This window comes from Notamacropus eugenii, chromosome 1, assembly GCF_028372415.1.
Source record: "Notamacropus eugenii isolate mMacEug1 chromosome 1, mMacEug1.pri_v2, whole genome shotgun sequence".
NCBI classification, from domain to species: domain Eukaryota; kingdom Metazoa; phylum Chordata; class Mammalia; order Diprotodontia; family Macropodidae; genus Notamacropus; species Notamacropus eugenii.
In genome coordinates, this window is record NC_092872.1 from 417,496,779 (window position 1) to 417,515,752 (window position 18,974).

The following is an 18,974-nucleotide window of genomic DNA, read 5'->3' on the forward strand; positions in this document are numbered from 1 at the left end:
CTAAGGCCAAAAGAACCGCTGCACTTCAGCCTGATTGATGCTTGGCTGGTGGACCGTGAGGGACAATTCAGAAGCAGCAGGGGAGCCTCTCTCAAATGAACCAACTTGGGATACCTGTCCTCAGTGCATGTCCTTGTTGAATATCCCACTTGTTGGGACTACGACTATGTAAAGTCTAAGTATTCCATTGACTGTAAATGATGAAGTAAATCTTCTTTTGTAACTGCCAAAGGATCCATAAGTTTCTCATTTTTGTTCCAATATTGAACATAAACTACCAGGACACCAGCCTGAGTCAGACCCAACCTGGAACACCACTCCTTGGGCTGAGGATGGGTCTCTCCTACCACCAGGAAGCCCAGGAGAAGGTGGGGTCCCTGGGTTTCTGGCCTGATGAGATCCTAAATCATAGGATCATAGGATTTAAAGTTGGCAAGCACATAGACACCATCTACTTCAACCTACTCGTTTTATGGCCCAGAGAGAAGTGATTCCTTTTCTACTTCCTGTTAAACCCCCAAAGTTGCCACATTGGCTTCAAGCTTCTGCAGACCAGGAGTCCTGATCACATGGACAGGAGGAGGGGAGGCTCTGCTTCACCTCCCTCATCCCCCAACACAGCTAGTCTGAGAGCTGGAAGGAAGTTATCTCAGTCAAGGGCAGCAGAATTGAGGACAGATTTCCTGGTTCCCCAAGTGTTCCCCGGTAGCCTAGGGATTGAAAAAGAAGAAAGCACTGCGACAGAAACAACATACAGCTGGACCATGGCAAAGTTGGGCTGTTTATTTCACTAACAGAGAGGCAAAAAAAAAAAAAAGAGAGAGAGAGAGAGAGACAGAGACAGAGACAGAGACAGAGACAGAGACAGAGACAAAGAGAGAGAGAGAGAGAGAACACAAAAGGGGGAGAAAAGATTCCATGGTGAAATTTGGGTAGAGGAAATAAAAAGTGTTTTCCTCCTTCTCGTTGCCCCAGAAAGAATCACATTTGGAGGAAGGCCAAGGGCCTCAAGTGGGCACAGGGGCTTCTCTCCCTCCGTAAAAAGAGCCATGACTCTGGGGATGGGTTGGGTCAGGCTGGGGCATGGCTCACTGCTCATGTCCATGTGACCTGGCTATGCCAAATGCCAACCTATCCCCAGAGGCTCTCTCCTGCCTGGAGCTGGGAGCAGACCTCCTCATCCTCCCATCCTTCTGGCTCCTTCTTGGCCCTGGCCATGAAAGTATCAAATAAGGAATGGCTTATTTGTACACAAAATAGCACTCTGCAAGGCACTGGTGTGGGAACAGCCTCGGGGTCGGCTGCTCCTTCACAGAGTCACTGTGTCTCAGGAGGTCACCCCGTAAGCCCTCTTCAGACAGTGGTTTCTGGCAACCTCAAGTCCAGTACCACTGATTTCCTGGCTCTGTTCTCTCGATGTTCTGCTCGCTTCTTCCAGTCTTCTATGGGTCAGTGAGCTGTATGGGCCTCTCCTCCTGGGTTTTGTGGCCCCCAAGCTCCTACCCTGGGGCCCTTAGGCCAGCAGCCCCAGGCGGGTGACTTTGGCAGAAAGGAAGGAGTGGATGATGAAAACAATGGTTTTGGGGCAGGAGTGAAGATCCAGCTGCTGTAGGGGCCAAAGAAATCAGAGTCAGGGTGAAGCTGCCATCACCTCCCAAAGCCCCTTGCTCCAGACTTGCCAGCCCTGCATCAAGGAAGCCTGGGCTGCCACATACACACACCCTCTTACCCCTACCATTCCCCAGCAGCAGTGATGGTACAAAGATGTGGTCAATAGGCATGAGTCCTAGGAAAGGGCATTCTACAAGAGAAGAGATATCCCATAGAGGGGGGGAAGTCCAAAACAGAATAGATCTTTAGCACTCAAAAGGACCACAAGGGCATTTACTTTAGTCTCCCACCTTTACAGCCTCCCTAAAAGGGGATCATCCAGCCTCTACTCAAACACTTTCTGTGATGAGGAGCTCACTACTCCCCCCAGTCAGTTCTGTTGTCAGATAACTATGAGTGGTAGAAAGTCCTTTCTCAAAATGCATCTCCCTCCCTTTCTTAGCAGAGATAGGAGATTGGAATGATGTGGAAGAGGTAGAAGAGATGGGTGTGGAACGCTCCACATGCCATCACACACAAGTGATATGTTGGCTGGCTTTTCTAAACTTTTTTTTTCCTTTCTTTCCTCTTCTTTGTTATAAGGGATGGCTCCTTGGGTAAGGGAGAGTGGAAGAATATACTCAGAAATGAATGTCAGGTAAAAATAAAAGATCTTTTTTTAAAGAGTTGCAACATGGTTAATACAGAAATAAATTTTGCACGACCTCACATGTATAATGGGTACCATATTGCTTGCCTTCTCAATGGGTGGGAGATGGGCTGGAGGGAAAGAATTTAGAACTCAAAATTGTTTTAAATGTTTAAAATTTTTTAAAAGTTTTCATTTTTTTAAAAAAGAAAGCTAATTCTTCCACATAGCAAACTAAAATTTGTCTTCTTGTAACTTCTACCCATTGCTCCTGGTTCTAGCCTCTGGGACCAACAACTTTCAGAATAATCTCCCTAAAGCACAATTCTGACCAGGTCTTTCAGAAACCTTCAGTGGTTCCCTGTTAAAGTCCCTCTACAATCTGAGTCCAAACTACCATTACAGGCTTATTTTGCATTTCTCTCTTTCAAGTGGTCTACTGCCCAAATTGGATCCAGCTGTTTGTAGATATGGTCTTACCCTCTCCTATCTCTGTGCACAGGCTCAGGGTGTCCCCCATACCAACAATGGGCTCCCCTCCTCCTCTGGTCTGTGCCTGTTGACATTCTCTTCCTGCAAGGCTCAGATTAGGTATCACCTCTATAAAATTTTCTCTGATCTCTCCTTCCCCACCCCACTCCCACATCTGCCTCAAAGTCTTCTGTCCCTCCTCAAATTTATTAAACCACTTTTCCTGGATCTCCCTTTGAGCCATTACTTTCCACTATGTATCATACTCAGCATGGCATCCATACTGGAAAGGATATAGAACTTGGGATTAGAAAGATCTGGGTTGAGATCCTGCCTATGACACTTACTAACCAATGTGATTCTGGTCAAGGCACTTAAACTCTCTACTAACATAACCCTAAAAATTGTACAAGCTTTTGTGTCTCTCACAATACACTGTTGGCTCATCCCAAGCTTGCACCAGTCCCTAAAGATCAGAAGGATTCCCTTCATTTGAGCATTTAGTTATAAGCAGAAACCCTAAGGAGAAACTTTCCCAAGTACCCCAGGCACAGCTTACTGTGTCTGGGAACAAGGACACCAACTAGATAGACCTTAGACACTTAGAGCTTTTATGTCAACTTGCTAGTTTGACACTAAATAGGATTATGGATTTACTATACTATAATTCCTATACTAAGAAAAAGACTTTGGAGGCCAGAGAGGGCAACTTCTTCGTTTTATAGATGAGAAAACTGAAATAGAGAGAAGTTAAATAATTTGCCCATAGTCACAAAGCTGAGGCAGGATTTGAATTCAGGTCTTCCTGATTGAATCCAGCACTCTATCTACTACTAGCTACCTCCCAGGGTTCTCTTAAAGGTAAACACTTAAATATTATATCCACTGCTGCTAAACCTTTTAACTATGCACAATTCCTAGTTCTCATCCTCTAAGTTAACAGGTGGCATCTACATGCTGCCCTCTGAGCAAAGGCAGTACAGTTTAGGGAAGAATCAGAGCCAGGGAGGCCACCAGCAGAGGAAATCCTTCTGCAGGGACCCCCGCATCTCACCAAGCAAGAGTTTATTTGGTTATTAGGCTTCTCTGCCAGTTCCAGTTGCATCCTCCACCAGATCCCTAAGACTACCTTGTAGAAAAATGATCTTTGTGCCCTCTAGCAGTGGAGAGGAAAAGCCAGAGCTGCGCTCCTCTGAAAGTCACACAGCACATGTGGAGGGACACGTCACAGAAAGGGATAGAGAGGCTGCTCTCTGCCCTACCCAGGACCAGACTCCTCCACCTACAATCTGAAGTCTCTCATGATCAGGCCTCAGTCTTCTCTCTCATAGCTTCCTAGAAGTCTCCTCACAGATTCCTCAAACCAGCCAGGCTCATCCCTACCCCCCAGGCTCCCCATCTAAGTCCTCCTACTTTTCAAGGCCTACATTAAGTCCCACCTCCTCCAAGAAGTCTTTCCTGAGCCCCCCAGCCCCCCATAATGATATCCCTCTCTACTGAGGTCCTATGACCCTGACTTTGTGAATCCTCCATTGCATCCTTACATAGTCTTTGCATCCTGTGCCATCTCCAGCCATCCTGATGAATATCTGGTCACTGGACCCAGATGGCTCAGGAGGAGAAGTGAGGCTGGTGACCTGCACAGCCTTCCCTCACTCAAAACAAAGTCAAGTGCAAGTTATCGTTTCTCTGATGGCATGGTCTTCTTCCAAAACAAAGGATGAACACAACGACAACAACAACATAGTCTTACACTTTTTATCTTTCTCTACATTCCTTGTCTTTCCTCCTCACCCAAGAGCTTAGACAGAGATCACAGGATTATAGATTTCAGGGCCTTCAAGTTCAAATCTCCCCTACCTACCACCGTGAGGAAGCTAAAGTACAGAGTACAAATGTACATATTCCTTTCCCGGTAAAGTGATATAAGCAAGCACTCAATCCACTGTCAGGTCATGTGTACATATTCCCTTCAGATGTACATATTTTATTTAATTGACCTGCTCAAGGTCACTTAGCCAGTAAGCAGGGCAGCTAAGGGGTACAGTGAAGTGAGTGCTGAGCCCCATCTTTCTGACCTCAAATCTAGCCTCAGACATTCACCAGCTGTGTGATTCTGGGCAAGTCACTTAATGCTGTTTGCCTCAGTTTCCTCATCTGTAAAATGAGCTGGAGAAGGAAATAGCAAACCACTCCAGTATCTTTGCCCCAAAAAATCAAAAAACGGGATCACCAAGAGTCGGACATAACTGAAATGACCAAGCAACAACATAAAGTCAGGATTTGAACTCAGGTCCTTCTGAGCCTTATCTGATTCATTGCTGTTCCCAAACTCACCACGCGGCACACAATAGGTGTCCAATAATTGTCTGATGCTACTAATAAGGCTGCCAGTGCTCCAAGGCTTCCTATCACAACTACAGTCTAGACAGTCCTCTAGGTAGGATACAGGAGAAGGGGAAGAGGGAAGAAGGAGGAAAAGGAAGCTTCAGGTAAGGTGATGCCGGGAACCTCCCGGACCTTGGAGGAGAAGCCTCAGGTATTCATGCCCCTTCCCATTTTGGTCTTCTCAATACCCCCACTCCCCAGAACCCATGGCCCACCAGCTCTCCAGTCTCCTCCCCTCTCCCTGCAAACCCCAGGAAGTAGGGGTCACTCACAATCTCTCCTTCAGCACCCCCAAAGTCCAGGAAGAGCAGACTGGAGCCATCATCGGATGACATCTGCAGCTTCTCAAAAGGCTCCTGCAGCAGCAAGGCCTTCGCCAGACCAGGCTCAACCGCCCACAAGGTGAATCCCTTGTCGATGTGCACAGAGAGACTACAGGGGCGCCCATTCCATGTGCAGGCTGAGGAGGAGGAGAGAGGAGGGGATGAGATGTAGGCACACTCCAGAGCCCAGCTCAAGCACAGCTCCCATCCTGGCAGCTGGGACAAAGGTCAGGGCACGTTCCTTAGGGTTCCCCTGCCCCAGAGGCTGCCCACCCCATGACTCACCAGAATACACAGCCCTGTCCCTGGGAACCCTCTCAGGTTCTGACCTGTAGACACCTCCTGGACAACCTCTGCAGAATTGTGGCAACCATCCACCAGCAGGCGGGTCCAGGTTGCCAAGTCCCGGGTTGACTCCACACTGAACAAGTGTGTCTCCACACCCTGATGAGTCCCCGAGCGCAGCACAAAGGATAACTCTGAGTCATAGAGAACAGAGCCCTTGGAGGGGCCTGAATGCACCAGCCTTGGAGGGATGAAGATAAGACACCTTAAGAATATGCATCCCCCCCGCCACCTTTCTGACTGCTCTGTCTGGGACAGGGAAAGAGTCCTGCTACACCCAACACAGCTTCGAAGGGATCACAGACATAGAGCTGGAAAGGCCCTCAGAAGCATTCTAGCCCAACCTTCTCATTTTACAGATGAGGAAACTGAGGCCCAGGGAGGTGAAGGGATTTGCCCAAGGTCACAGAGGTAGAAGGATGAGAAGCAACATTTGAACTCAGATCTTTCTGGCTTTGAGGCTGGCTACCTTTCCACTGCACCATGCTACACCCTGGAGGGGCCTTGAATTGGCTCATCCAGCCCTGCACCCATTGACTATTAGCCTTACCATGGTCTATGCTGCTGCTCTGATGCACACTTGCCAGGGGCCAGCTCTCTACTGCCATCCAAGTTTTCTCTCCCTCCTATAGTCCTGGAGGACCTTACTCAGGTCCCTATTCTCTGGTCTGAGGTGTCATGTCAGCATCTCAAACAACACAATCTTTGTGACAATGGCCAGCTCCCCCCCTCCATCCTGTCTCTGCCTCTCTGTGTTGGCCATCATCCACTCCAAGAGTGTATTCCCATCTCTTATCTGCAGCTTATTTTCTTCAAAACTCTGCTTAAATAGCACCCTCTACATGAAACATTTCCTGATCCCTCCAGCTGATATAGCCTATTTCCCTATGCTCAAAATTAACTTCACATTTCATATGTACGTATTTTGTATACACTTAGCAATATTCATGTTGTCTACCTCCAGTAGAATGTAAGTTCCTTGAAGGTGGGAACTAGTTCATCTTTGCCTGGCACATGGTAGGCACTTTATAAATGCTGGCTGATTGAATGACTGATTGGAGATCTAAGCTTAGCTGGATAGAGCAGGAGGAGACAGGACAGGGATAGAGTCCCTGGCCTAGAGACATGAGGTACCTTGTGGCAATGAGTGGAGAGGTGCGGGCAGGCGAGTTGAGGGCATCTCGGCTCTGGGGGAGATTGCTATAGAACAAAAGGTCCTTCTCCGTCAACACGGCCAGAACAGGCTCTGTCCCCCCACCTGGGAGCTACAGGACAGAGGGAAGAGCTTAGGGTGATTTGGGGGACAGGGTTCGGAAGGAAAAGGACAAGGGAAGGTGGGGAAGGGGAGTGGCAAAGGGGAGAGGAAGCAGGATGAGGGGCCCAGGGGAAGGGAATGCCCTGCCTGAGCCAGGAGGGGACAGCCCCACCACCCCCAGCCTCATGCAGGCCACCTGCTCAGTTAGCCAGCCTATCCGCTTGATTTCCTTGCTCCCAGCAACACCTCCAGCGCCTGTGAGCAGCGCCTGCAGTTCATCAGTGACCCAGGGCACAAGGACACTGATGTTAGCCTGGATGGCAGCCAACCATGCCTGAGCACTGGCCTCATCCTTGGCCCTCAGGAAGAGGGTGTCACGACCATCTGCGGAACACAGCTCCAAATACCTGTGGACAGAGGCCTATTCAGGGACAGCCAGCTCGCTGATCAGCAGCCCAGGCACTTACCACCCTCTACAACACCCAAGAAAGTTGGACCTTACCATGTTACTGAACACATACTGTGATACAAACACCACACCTATACATATATATATTATATATATGTATATATACACACATCCATACACACTGCCTCCCAGATACATGGATGATGGGAAGAATAAACTGTAGACAAACACCAGCCACACAGACCACACACGTAGACACTTCTCACATCTCACATATCACACTTCAACCGTGCATGTACACACATCAGTGCCACACCGGCCTATACATGTGCACAGACATAATAGCTAACATTTATATGGTGGCTACCAGGTGCCAAGCACTATGCTAAGTGCTTTACAAATATTAGCTCATTTTATCTTCACAACAAGGGAGGTAGGCACTATTATCATCCCTATTTTATAGATGAGAAACTGAGGTAAATAGAGGTTAAATGACTTGCCCAAGGTTATATAGCTAGTGAGTATCTGAGGCTGGATTTGAATTTCCTGACTCCAGACCTGGAACTATATCCATTGTGCCACCTAGCTGAACCATGTCTCTAACATACATGAGCAACAATATGGGCCTGCCTATGTCTCTCTAAAAGAACTCAAAGGTGCCTCCTCCTTCCTTCCCACAGTCCAACAGGCCATCCTAGGGCCCCTTTAGCATAAGGAGGACTGAGCTCTCAGTTCACAGTGCTGGACCCTGCTTATTTTCCAGTCTATGAAACTAGGTTGGGCCTCAGGGCCAGGCTGTGGGTAGGGCAGAATAGAGAATGAGCCAAGACTATGCTTATGCTGGGCCTGGAGGCCCCGGACTCAGGCACGGAAGGTCACATACACAATGTCTGCTTGGGTTTTGAAGAAGTTCAAACAGTGTGATATAGGTTCAGGGAAGACAGTAGTTTAGACAGACTAAAACCAGGTGAGCAGTAGCACTGACTCCTGCATGTGGACAAGGTGCCAGTCAGATGGTTCCGATTTCTTTCTGGGCCACTGGATAACCCTAGCCAAGGTCAAGGTCCTCTGTTTAATCCTCAGGACCCTCTTCCTTATGAGGATGGTCCATGGCTTACCTCCCCCCTAAGGCCCTAGAGAATAATCAGACACCAGATAAGAAAGCACTAAAGGTTTCTTCACAAAGACCACCAAGTCAATGCCACTATCCCAGAGCTCTTGGGCCATATACCCCCAAAAAAGGAACTGCTTCTTGGCTCCCAGAATTTTCTCTGTTCCTGATGCCTGGGAATGCATTCCTTTCTGATCACCACTTCCTGATTTTTCAAATCCCCACTTTCTATAGAAACCCTTTCCCAATCTCTCTAGGACCTTCCCCTGTTGATTTTTTCCAGTTTATCCTATATATTCCTTATTTGGATGTAGTTGTTTGCACATTGTCTGCCCTGTTAAACTGTGAGCTCCTCCAGGCAAGGACAGTCTTCTGTCATTTTTTGTATCATCTCTTCTTAGCACAGTGCCAGACACATGTTTATTAACTTTCTGACTTATTGACACCCTCCTAGGCTAACACAGCACCTCAGGATAAAGGCCTAGAGCCATGGAACATGGAAGGACCTTAGAGTTGATCTAAGAAATTGGAAAGGGGATGGGACTTGTTCAAACTCACACCACTAGTTAGCTGACAGACTCTGGATTAGAATCCAGGTCCAAGTGCTAATATTTCTCAGGCCTTGACTGGTCAAGGGAATGTTGGGTCTCCTGGTCTCCTCACCCTTGAACCTTCCTAGTCATCTGATAATCCCAAAGACTGGCCCCAGTGATGGCTCTTTTCCATCAGTCCCCAGTACAACTCACACTCACAATCATTTGACACCAGACTCAGATTCTGTATTCCAAGCCACCTGGAGCCTATCTTTACCTATAGTCAGCATCCACTCCCCACCAGAGCCCAACCAGAGCCATCCAATCTTTCATGGGATCCATCTCACCCTGCACTCAGAATCCACTTCCTGCTGAAGCCCACCCTCTCCTGGGCTCAGGGTTCAATTATAACCTGGGGCCAGTCCTCACCTGCGCTCAGCATCAGGGGGGAGACACCTTCTTGAGATATAGGCCATCTTCAAGGAGACGTTTTTCCCCTCCTTGAGGTCCCGGGAGCAGAGGGTCGGGGAGGAGGCAGCCGGTGACTCCCAGCTTACAGTAGCCCCTGACGAAGAGTTCTTGAAATACGGTGAGATCTCCTTCATATACTTGACTGTACGGGGGAGATGGTGACAAGGAGTCACACTCAGCCAGTGTATCAACAAACAGCTTTCCCGCCTCTGGGTGCTCAGTTTCCAAGGCACCCTCAGTTTGACCCAGCCCAGCCTCAGCCACCATTCCAAGGGCACAAGACTCTGCAGGGAACCAATCCTACACAAAGGGCAGAGGACAGAGTTTGAGGCTGGGAGCAAGAGACCTGGGTTCTAGCCCCAGCTCAGATGCTCACTTGCAGTGTGACCTCAGACAAGTCACTCCCCTTTTCTGGAACTGTTTCCTCTGTGTAAAATGAGGGGGTTAGGTCAAAGATTTCAAAGGGTCACACCCTCACAGACACACAAAGGTGGACAGACACAGAGACACATGCAGCTGCATCCTCACACACTCACTCAGAGAGACACAAACTCCCTCCCTCCTTCCTTCCTTCCCTTTGTCTGCCAGCTAAGACCAGGGTTCAATTTTAAGACAAGGAGCCATACACTAGGAAAAAGAAACGTCTTAGTTTTAAGGAGAAAATGTTAAATCCTCAACAATTCCATGTAGGGCTGTCAACAGCAGGAAGAACCCAAGGCTGGGAGTCAGTGAGCAAATTCTAATCCCAATTAGGCTCCAATTCTGTTGCACTTAACTGCATACGTAACCTTGGGTAAATTATGCTAGTCTTCTCTGGGCTTCAGTTTCTCCACCTATAAAATAAGGTAACTGGACATTCTGCAATCATGCAAATTTCCAGGTGAGAAACGAGGCCATTGAACAGTGCCTGCCCTGATGGGTGGTGCTCACTGACCTCCTGGCCTCCACTCTGTGATTGGTGCACAACCCTTCTAACAGGCTAGACTTCTGGTCACGCCTAGCAGGAAGCATCAAGTAGTGCCAATGAGCAGGAGGGGAAGGCTCCAAAGAGAGGCCATGAGTCCTGTTTGCCTATCCCCTGGATTTGATCCACAATGGGAAACCCAAGGCTATGGAAAACCTATGCATGAATGTCTCATGCTTGCACAAAACAGGACCACATCTTTTCTGTATTTTCTCAAAGTACCTCACCCATATTATGCCCATAGGAGACACCCTCAAAGTTATTCTGCTCAAGAAAAATAAAAAGTAACCCACCCTGAGCCAGACCATCTCTTCCCACTCAGTACCCTCTGTGTCCCCCACAGCTTTGATTGTGTGGGACAAGCACAACATGCTATAAATGGCTTTAAAGCAGTTCCAGAGCTGGGGTCTTGGGTTACACACACGCAGATCTCGTGGACACGTGTCCTGGGCCTGAATGCTTAGCTATAAAAAGACTTGGCTCCGAGCCTCCTTCCCCTCTCTCATTTCTGCCTGAGTCATCATTCTTGGCAGCAAGGGAGCCCCAGGGGCAGTTGATGGGTTCACCCTCAGTAGGGGCTGTGGTTGAGATCTCTGCTGCCCTAGTAGAGATGGTGAGGCTTCTAGGGAATGTGGTGTCACGGACTAGAGGAGAGAGTCACTGGATAACACTACCACTATTTGACCTTACTGCCAAGAAATATCATACTTGACCACCCCAACACCAAACATTCCCCTGAGGACTCAAGATCTTTGAGGTGGATAGATAGAGCTTCTCCTTTGGACTACATATGGTGCAGCCTGTGGACAGAGAATTGAGGTAACCCATTCCTAAGTCAGCCCATGAGATCATCATAAGCCCTCACCTAATGAAAAGATGCTAACCTCAGAACCTGTGAGATTCAAAATCTGCCTTGGGCTTTCTCCTCAGGAGAGACTTAGAGGTTTGACCAACCTCAGGATGCTAAACCTAGGCCCAACAAGAACACTTACCACCAAAAGGTCAGAGTGGGCCCATAACTACAGACCATCTTACCTTCCTGTCAGTCTCAGTCTCCTTCTATCTCTGGGGGCACATCACGTTTCCAGGTCTGGGAGCTGCCACCCAAATCCAAGGACAATGAGCACCAAACCCCAGAAGTTCAAAGCACCTCAAAACCCGCCCGCTTAAGAACCACTTCCTCCAACAAGCCTCGCCTGACTACTCTGGTCCATACCGATCTCTAATTTTCTCACCTCCTCCAACAGAGCCTATAGCTCACAACCGAATGCACATGCTCTATCCTGCCTTGTGGATGCTTATGAATCTGAGTCACATGGGTGACATGGAGCCAAGCCGGGATGTCTTTTCCACTTTCCTCATCCCTCAGGCAAGACCAATATTGACAGGCTGTGGGTCCAAGGATCAAATCTCCCGATGTTTGGCCTTAACCCAGCTCCTTTTTTCCAACCTGAGTTGAGTCTGAAGTCAATTGTGATACGAATGCTTTCGGGAGACTCAGGCCATTACTAAAAGAAGCATGGACCCCTTGGCATGGTGGCTGGGGGAATCAAGAGAGGTGGGTACAAATTCTGTTTCTTTTGTTCTCCCATACCCCTGACTCCACAGAATGCCCTCAAGCCCTACTCTATGCCAAGTACCAGGCAGCTGAAACTTGATGGCAAAGTGACTGAATGAGGGTACTGCCAGAGAGAACCCAAGTTTTCTATATTAGAAAACAAATAAACAGAGTAAAGAACCCAGAACTAGGCAGTGTGGGGCCTGGCAGGAGTCAGGAGGGATTGGCATCCCAGGGCAGGGGGTGGGGCAGCTCACAACAGAGGCAAGGACCTGCTAGTGCCTAGTAATAGGGCAAGTTCAAGGGCAGCCAAGGAAAACACCCCCTTCTCTATTTGCTCAATGGTGCCAAGCCAGGCTTCCTCTGAAGGGACTTTACAGCTCACGGTCCACACCTGCATAACCCAGGCCCACCTCATCTAACAGGGGACCAGATGGGGGAATTAAGATAACAGAATCCTAGAATGTTAAAACTAAGAGGGACTTCAAAAAGCACCTGATCCAATCCCTTGGTTTAGATGAGGAAACATGCTTAGAGAGGTTAAGTGACTTTTCTAAAGTCACATGGGGCAAGAAAATACCACAGATCCATGCTTGGGGATGCTAGGTGCCCAAGAGGTCATGGAAACACCAGCCACAGTGCCCAAAATGGCTGTACCTTGCCTCAGCTGAGTTCTAACCCCATTCTGAAGACAACTTCAATAAGGAATGGGGGGACAGAATTGAGAGAAAGAATCTCTATCTTATTTAGTTATGAGTCTTTAGGTGTATTTAGCCTGAGTCTAAGCATAGTTGGCATTCAGTACACTTTTGGACTCTATGAAAGATTAGTTGGGGGGAGGAGAAAGGACTAGCTTCAATACCCCTTGGCATCTCAATTCTCCAAATAGTGTGAACTCCTAGAGGTCCAATGTCCAGCACCTGGCCTACCCTATCCACAATACAGAAACCAGAGCTCAAGTCCTTCCTAGGTCTGAGCTCTGCCCTTCTTCCCCCAAATTGTTCTGTGCGTGTACATACTGTTCAATGTTCCCTAACTGCCACCTAAAGGTTAACAGGATCACAGTGGGGGCAGGTCTTAGGGCACAATACATTTACAGCTAAGGAATGTTGGCAACAGTCCAACATGTCGGCTCTAAAACCACTAGCCATGGTCTCATTTGCCTAGGTATTTCCTGGCTTTGCCATATTTTGGGGGCTGCTCTCTGCCTTTCCTGGTGCTAGAAATGGAATGGCATCTTCCTCAAAGTCTGTTACCCCCAGAGGGTTCTCTGGACAAAGAAAGTTCTTTATTTCCTCTTTGGACCCAGGACTGGATTGTTTCCATCCCATTAGGCAGTCACTCACAGCTCCTTCCATAGAGCAGGTCCAGCAACAGAGCTAACCAAGACAAGGGAACTGGTTTAAGCAGAGACCATGAGCTTTGAAGCTCCTTGAGGGTGGCATGATCTGGCACTCCAAGGTAGTAAAAGGGAGATGTCCCTATGTACACATACAAACACACACACGCACACTCAGGGGATGTCACATTCACATCACAGAGCCATCATCTTGTTGGCCTAAGGATGTTAGATTCAGAAATTTCTGCACACACTGCAGTCTGGGCATTCCACACCCTCCTAGGCCTGAACAGAGTGCCAAGCTGCCCACTCCTCCCATCTGCCCTTGTCTTTTGAGAACAAGCACTGGAAAATTCTGGGAGTCAAAGCTGGGGGCCATAGGACAGGCTGACTCACCTGGCAACCTGCCCTGATGGGGAGGGATCACCAAAGGCCCACAGACACTGGGGTGAGCACCAGGGAGGATGAGACAGGAGAAGTGGGGGAGTAGGGCAGGGAGCCTGTGTTACTGGATCAGAGGTGCACCCTCCTCCACATATTAGGGCAAAGGCTACCACATCATAAAACAAAGATTGACTACTCAAAAGCAAGTGCCAGGGTCAGCAGTCTGCCAGACAATACCTCTATCTCCCCAGATTTCCCATGGGTACAAGATATACCCCATAGCTCTCAACAGTCCTTTACCCCAGAAGGCCCAACCAAGCTTGTTTCCAATCTTGCACACTATACAGGAAGGAAGAGAACCCAAAGATACATGAGCAAAAAGGGATCCATAGGAATGATATGATTCCCTAAGACTGTTCAAGTTAGAAGAAACTTTCAGATTTGAAATAGAAAGGCCAAGACATGGCCAAAGTTTCAGGCCCTGCCTCAACCAGGCATTTTCTCTATGTCTCAGGGATCCCCAGAGTCCTTTCTCTATCTTGTGATATCTGTTATCACCACCATACCTGACCCCTGAGAGCACTTGATCCCTTCTCTACCTACTCCACAGGTAGACAGTCCTACTTTCCTTAGGGCTTTTGTTTCTCTAAGGGAAGCTAGGAGAATAGGAATAGGCCTTAGATCAAGCCTTAACTTGTTTGGCCACTTGATGGAAGACTAGCTTCCTAAAGTCAGAGAGAACAGAGGTAGGAGACTATAGGCTCCAAGTGGGGCTACCATCTCAGCTATCAGCTCTGAGAACTGTTGAGCAAACCTACTCTTATCTCTACCTGCCCATGACTGACAGGTAAGTCATGAGACATGAGTTGTTGTTTGTTCTTCCTTCTCAGAGAGGACCCTGACATCAGGGAGGTGATGCCATGACATGCAAATGAATTGGATTTAAGTGAGGGAGGGCTGTGCAAGGTCACCAGCCTCACTTTCTTCTCCTGAGCCATCTGGGTCCAGTGGCCTGATATAGATCAGGAAGACTGGAGATAGTCCAGGATGCAGTGGGAGACCTGGGTCTTTTTATGCTAAGGTCTTCAATAGGTCTCAGTCTGACTGACATGGGGAGGTATATTGGAGCCATAAAACACTTCCCAACCTTTACCAAGGTGGGTTTTCCCAGTGGGTCTAGGCACCTGCTTCTCCCAAGGACACTGCTTACACTTCACGCTGATTCCTGGATCAAAGGACTCTGGCTGAGCATCTCCAATACCCATTCCAAGGCTTAGAATGATAGAATGTCCCAGCTGGAGGGCCTTAGAAACCACCAAATTCAATCCCTTTATTTTACAGACAGGAAAACTGAGGTCCATGGAGAAGAAAGGACTTGCCCAACATCATACAGCAAGATGGTTGCAGAACTGAGACCAGTACCCAAGACCCCAACACCCCAGGCTCCCAGCCAGAGTCTCCAGTCTCTGAATTCCTAAAAACAGAAACCAAGGGAAATATTTAAATATGAAAAATATATAGTTTTTCATGAACAAATGCAACCAATTCAACAAAAAACCTTGAGATCTTAGGATAACTTTCCCAGGTCCTGGGTGAGGAGAGCATAAGGAATGTCTAAGAGGGAGCCAGAGGGCTGTGTCTACCATAACCACCCTTCACCAACCCTGTTCTCCCCCCGCTTACCCTCCAGAACCACCTCCTTGCCAGTTTTCTTGAGCACCTGCACTGCCTCATCATGAGTGGCAGAGGACAGGTCTCCACCATTCACTGACAGGATGGCATCGCCCACAAACAGAGCCTCTGTCTGGTCAGCTGCCAGCCCTTTGAAGATCTTGGAGATGAGAATGGGCATCTTGTTCTCTCGGCCACCTGAGGATGCACACACAGACAGGTATATATGTAGGCACACGCAGGAGATAAGGAAACAGGCATCAATGCCAGGGAATTGGGGTGACAGGTATTAAATAAGTACCTACTAGCATTATGAAAAGTATAGGAAAAGGCAGGAGGACCCTAAAAATGGAACCAGAGACCATTAGAACTGGAAGAGACTTCAGAGGTCATTCGTCCAAGCCTCTCCTTTTACACAGGGGAAGCTGAGGCTGGAGAGGGGGAGTGACCCACCCAAGGTCACACAGTAAGTCAGTGGTAGAACTGGAACTAGAACCCAGGTCTCCTGACTCCCAGGTCCAAGACTCATTCTGTTTTAACAGTTCTCTCCCCATTTTATGGAGGGACAGGTTGTGGCCTAGGAAGAGGAGGGGATTTAGCACAACCCCAGAGAGTACATTAGACTCAAAAAACTTATTTAGCAGAAAGGCTGTGTATGTGTGGTTAGGGGGGGAGAGGAAGTGGCCTTAGCTAAGAGGTTTTATGGCCTTTGGACCCTACCTCCAAGAAGAATACCAGACCTGAAGGGATAGCTCCAAGTTCATGAGCTGTTCTCCAAAGCAAAAAGTTAGTAGAACTCTAAACACAGCATTAGCTGAGACTGTCATGAACCCTCAATAGCCAAACTTCCAAACCAGGTTCAGGAGAAATGACTTCCCTTGAGGTGACAAGAACTCATCCTCAAATCCAAGAGAGAACTATAGATAGTGTGTCTTTCCCACTTGGAAAGGGCAGGGCTCTGTTCTCAATGGAGACCTAGCTGTCCACCTTTGCCAACTCCATGGAAAAGGAGGAGGGAGGCACAAGCAATGAGCAAAGGCAGAGGAGGATTATGGGGTACTCATAAAGAGCTGTGGGCTGAGGACTGGAAGACCTTGGTACGAGTCTCTTCGACTGCTGTTAATTTCCTGTGTGACCTAAGATAATTCATCTCCCCTCTTTTCACTCTCTACAAAATGATAAAGGGGTCAGTGGACGGTACTTGCTGCATGCTGTCTGATGGGAAATTCTATCCTAAGACTACGATAGCATTCAATCCTGCCATTCACATATCAGTCTGGAAGAGGTGATTCTTCCCCTTCCCCCCCAATATTCTAACTCTACCTCTAATGGCTCTTCCTGCTGATGTCTGGGGATATTTTGTCTGTTCTCTGCTACAAAAACCATCTGTGACCAGAAATGTCCTAATATGGCTCTGGGACCCAGGACAAAGGGACCTTCAGCCCTCTGAGAATTGTTACCCTATCCAGACCCATAAGCATCCACATAGCTCTTAGGGGAGAGAGAAATTAGGAGAGAGAAGTCAGGGAAAAGAGAGACTAGAGAAAAGAGAAATAAATAAGAGAAAGACATGAAAGGGGGAAAAATAAGGGAAGGGGAAGATTAGCGGAGATGAAGAAACCAGGACTGAAGTGGGAGGGATCATGGACTAAGATTCCCCCACCTTTATAATGGCCTGGAAGCCAGACCTTAATTTTATGGAAAGCTGAAGGACAAGGCAGATGGAGACGGCAGCAGTTCTGGTCTTCGAGCTGGGAGCCCTGGGTTCCAATTCTGCCTCTGATACTTCCTAGTCCTTAGCTTCTCTGGGGTTTCTTTACATGTAAAATGGTGGAGAACCTACTTTGTAAGCTTTAAAACCTACCAGGAGCAGAGCATCACTGTGAGGACAAAGGTGGGAGGGTCGAGGAGTGCTATGTAACAGGCTCGGGGAACTGGCACAGCAGAGGGCAGAGGGAGTCCTGCCTCACTTCCAGCCAGGGCCAACAGGCTGGACTGGAGAGTTTAGACCACAGTGGACAGGCACTACCCTGTGAGGGTTCCGTGGAGCTCCCGGAGACTCGGACTAGGAAGCAATGAGGCTACCATTGGAGCCAGGCTCCCAGCCAGTCCCCAGACTGGGCTGCTCTCCTCGCGGAGGCCCTGCCCACCAGCTCAGCCTGCCAGGCCCCGCTGTCCCGTGAAGTTTGCAGAGCGAGAAACTGGGTAAGAACTTGCGTTTGTCTCCATGTGGCCAGGTCGTGATCTTCAAGGGTCTGATCGGCTCCCACCGCGGTCACCCTCCCGCAAACGCTGGGACCCCGAAAGCCAGACAGGCAGTCAATCCGACAGACAGGGCAGTGCCCGGCACGGCGCCAGGACGCAGAGCGCCCCTCACCCCTCCTGTCTCTGTCGCTCTGCCATGCTGGGCTTCTTCACCTTCAGCCCGGCTCGGCTGCCCTCCCCACGTCCCGCTGCCGCCCCTGTGCTCCCGCCGTGTCCCCCAGCCCGTGCCCCTGGGGCCGCTACCTTTGATGCTGATGCCCAGTCCGCCCGCCTCCTGCTTCACCACACGCACGGTTCGCTTCTGGTTGAGCAGCGCGTGGGGCAGTGGAGGCGTTGGGGGCGCTCTGGGGGCTGCGGGCGCCCCGGAGTCCGAGCCGTTGAGCTGGGGCAAGGACGCGGACGCAGGCTCCGAGCCGGAGCCCGGCCCCGGCTCAGGCTCTCCGCTAGCCGGCGCGGCGCTCACCGTCACCACATCGGCTGCCAGGCTGACCAAGACCCGTAGCCAGGGCCCGGGCCCCGCGCTGCCCGGAGCCCGCAGCTCCAGTAGCCCGCTCTTCGGGGAGCGCCTACCCGCCGCCATCTTCAGAGCCAGGGAGCTGGAGAGCCCGGGAGCTAGAGAGCCAGCGGCCGGCGAGCGCTCCGGCCCCCTCCCCGCCCCTCCCCGCCCCTTTTCTACCCTTCCTCCCCGCCCCGCCGGCGGCCCGGGGGCACCGCGGGGGAGCCCAAGAGCGGGGGCACCGGGCACCGGGCCCAACTGCCACCCCGCCTCCCGCCCCTCGGCCGGGAGAGGAAGGGATACCGGTCACCCTTTTCTCGCCCTTCCGCGGGATCTCCGTTCCAAATTCCAGGACTGGACGGGGCGGGTTCTCCTGGCGTTCCTCTGCACGAGCTAAGTGTAGGTGCTGGAGGAAGCGCTTGGATGCCCCAAGGAAAGATGGAAAAGGAGACTGACCTCCACTCTCAGAGAAAGGTGGGCAAAACGAAGACCACCCCCTTCGGAAGACCCTTTTCCCAGCGTGCTCCCTAATTTTACAAATCAACAGACAAGACCAGAGAGGGAGATGATCTTGGCCAAGGTCACAGAGTTAACGGCTGAACAGGCTGATGGATGGAAGGCCAGGCTTGACCATGGCCCTGGCTATTCCATGCTCGAGTTTGGCTGCCTCCCTATGGCCTCTAGGAGAAAATAGAAATTCCTCTCTTTGGCCTCTAAAGCCCTTCACAACCTGACTCCAACCTATCTTTCAT

The 18,974-nt window shown here is 49.6% G+C and overlaps 1 protein-coding gene across 2 annotated transcripts; it reads right to left on the reverse strand.

Annotated features, from left to right (window-relative positions):
• Positions 1–762: 762 nt before the first annotated feature.
• Positions 763–18,570, reverse strand: SNTA1 (syntrophin alpha 1). 2 transcript variants are annotated; one of them, XM_072631270.1, is made up of 8 exons: positions 17,970–18,570; positions 15,474–15,659; positions 9,504–9,687; positions 7,218–7,428; positions 6,901–7,031; positions 5,751–5,947; positions 5,371–5,558; positions 763–1,606 (listed from the first exon to the last, which is right to left on the reverse strand). In XM_072631270.1, exons 1-8 carry the CDS (start codon positions 18,304–18,306, stop codon positions 1,514–1,516), a joined length of 1,527 nt encoding a protein of 508 aa, XP_072487371.1. In that variant the 5' UTR covers positions 18,307–18,570; the 3' UTR covers positions 763–1,513. The 2 variants fall into 2 exon arrangements, with proteins under 2 accessions (XP_072487371.1, XP_072487372.1); XM_072631271.1 differs by having other exon boundaries at positions 770–1,606; positions 5,367–5,558.
• Between the last annotated feature and the right edge of the window lie 404 nt (positions 18,571–18,974).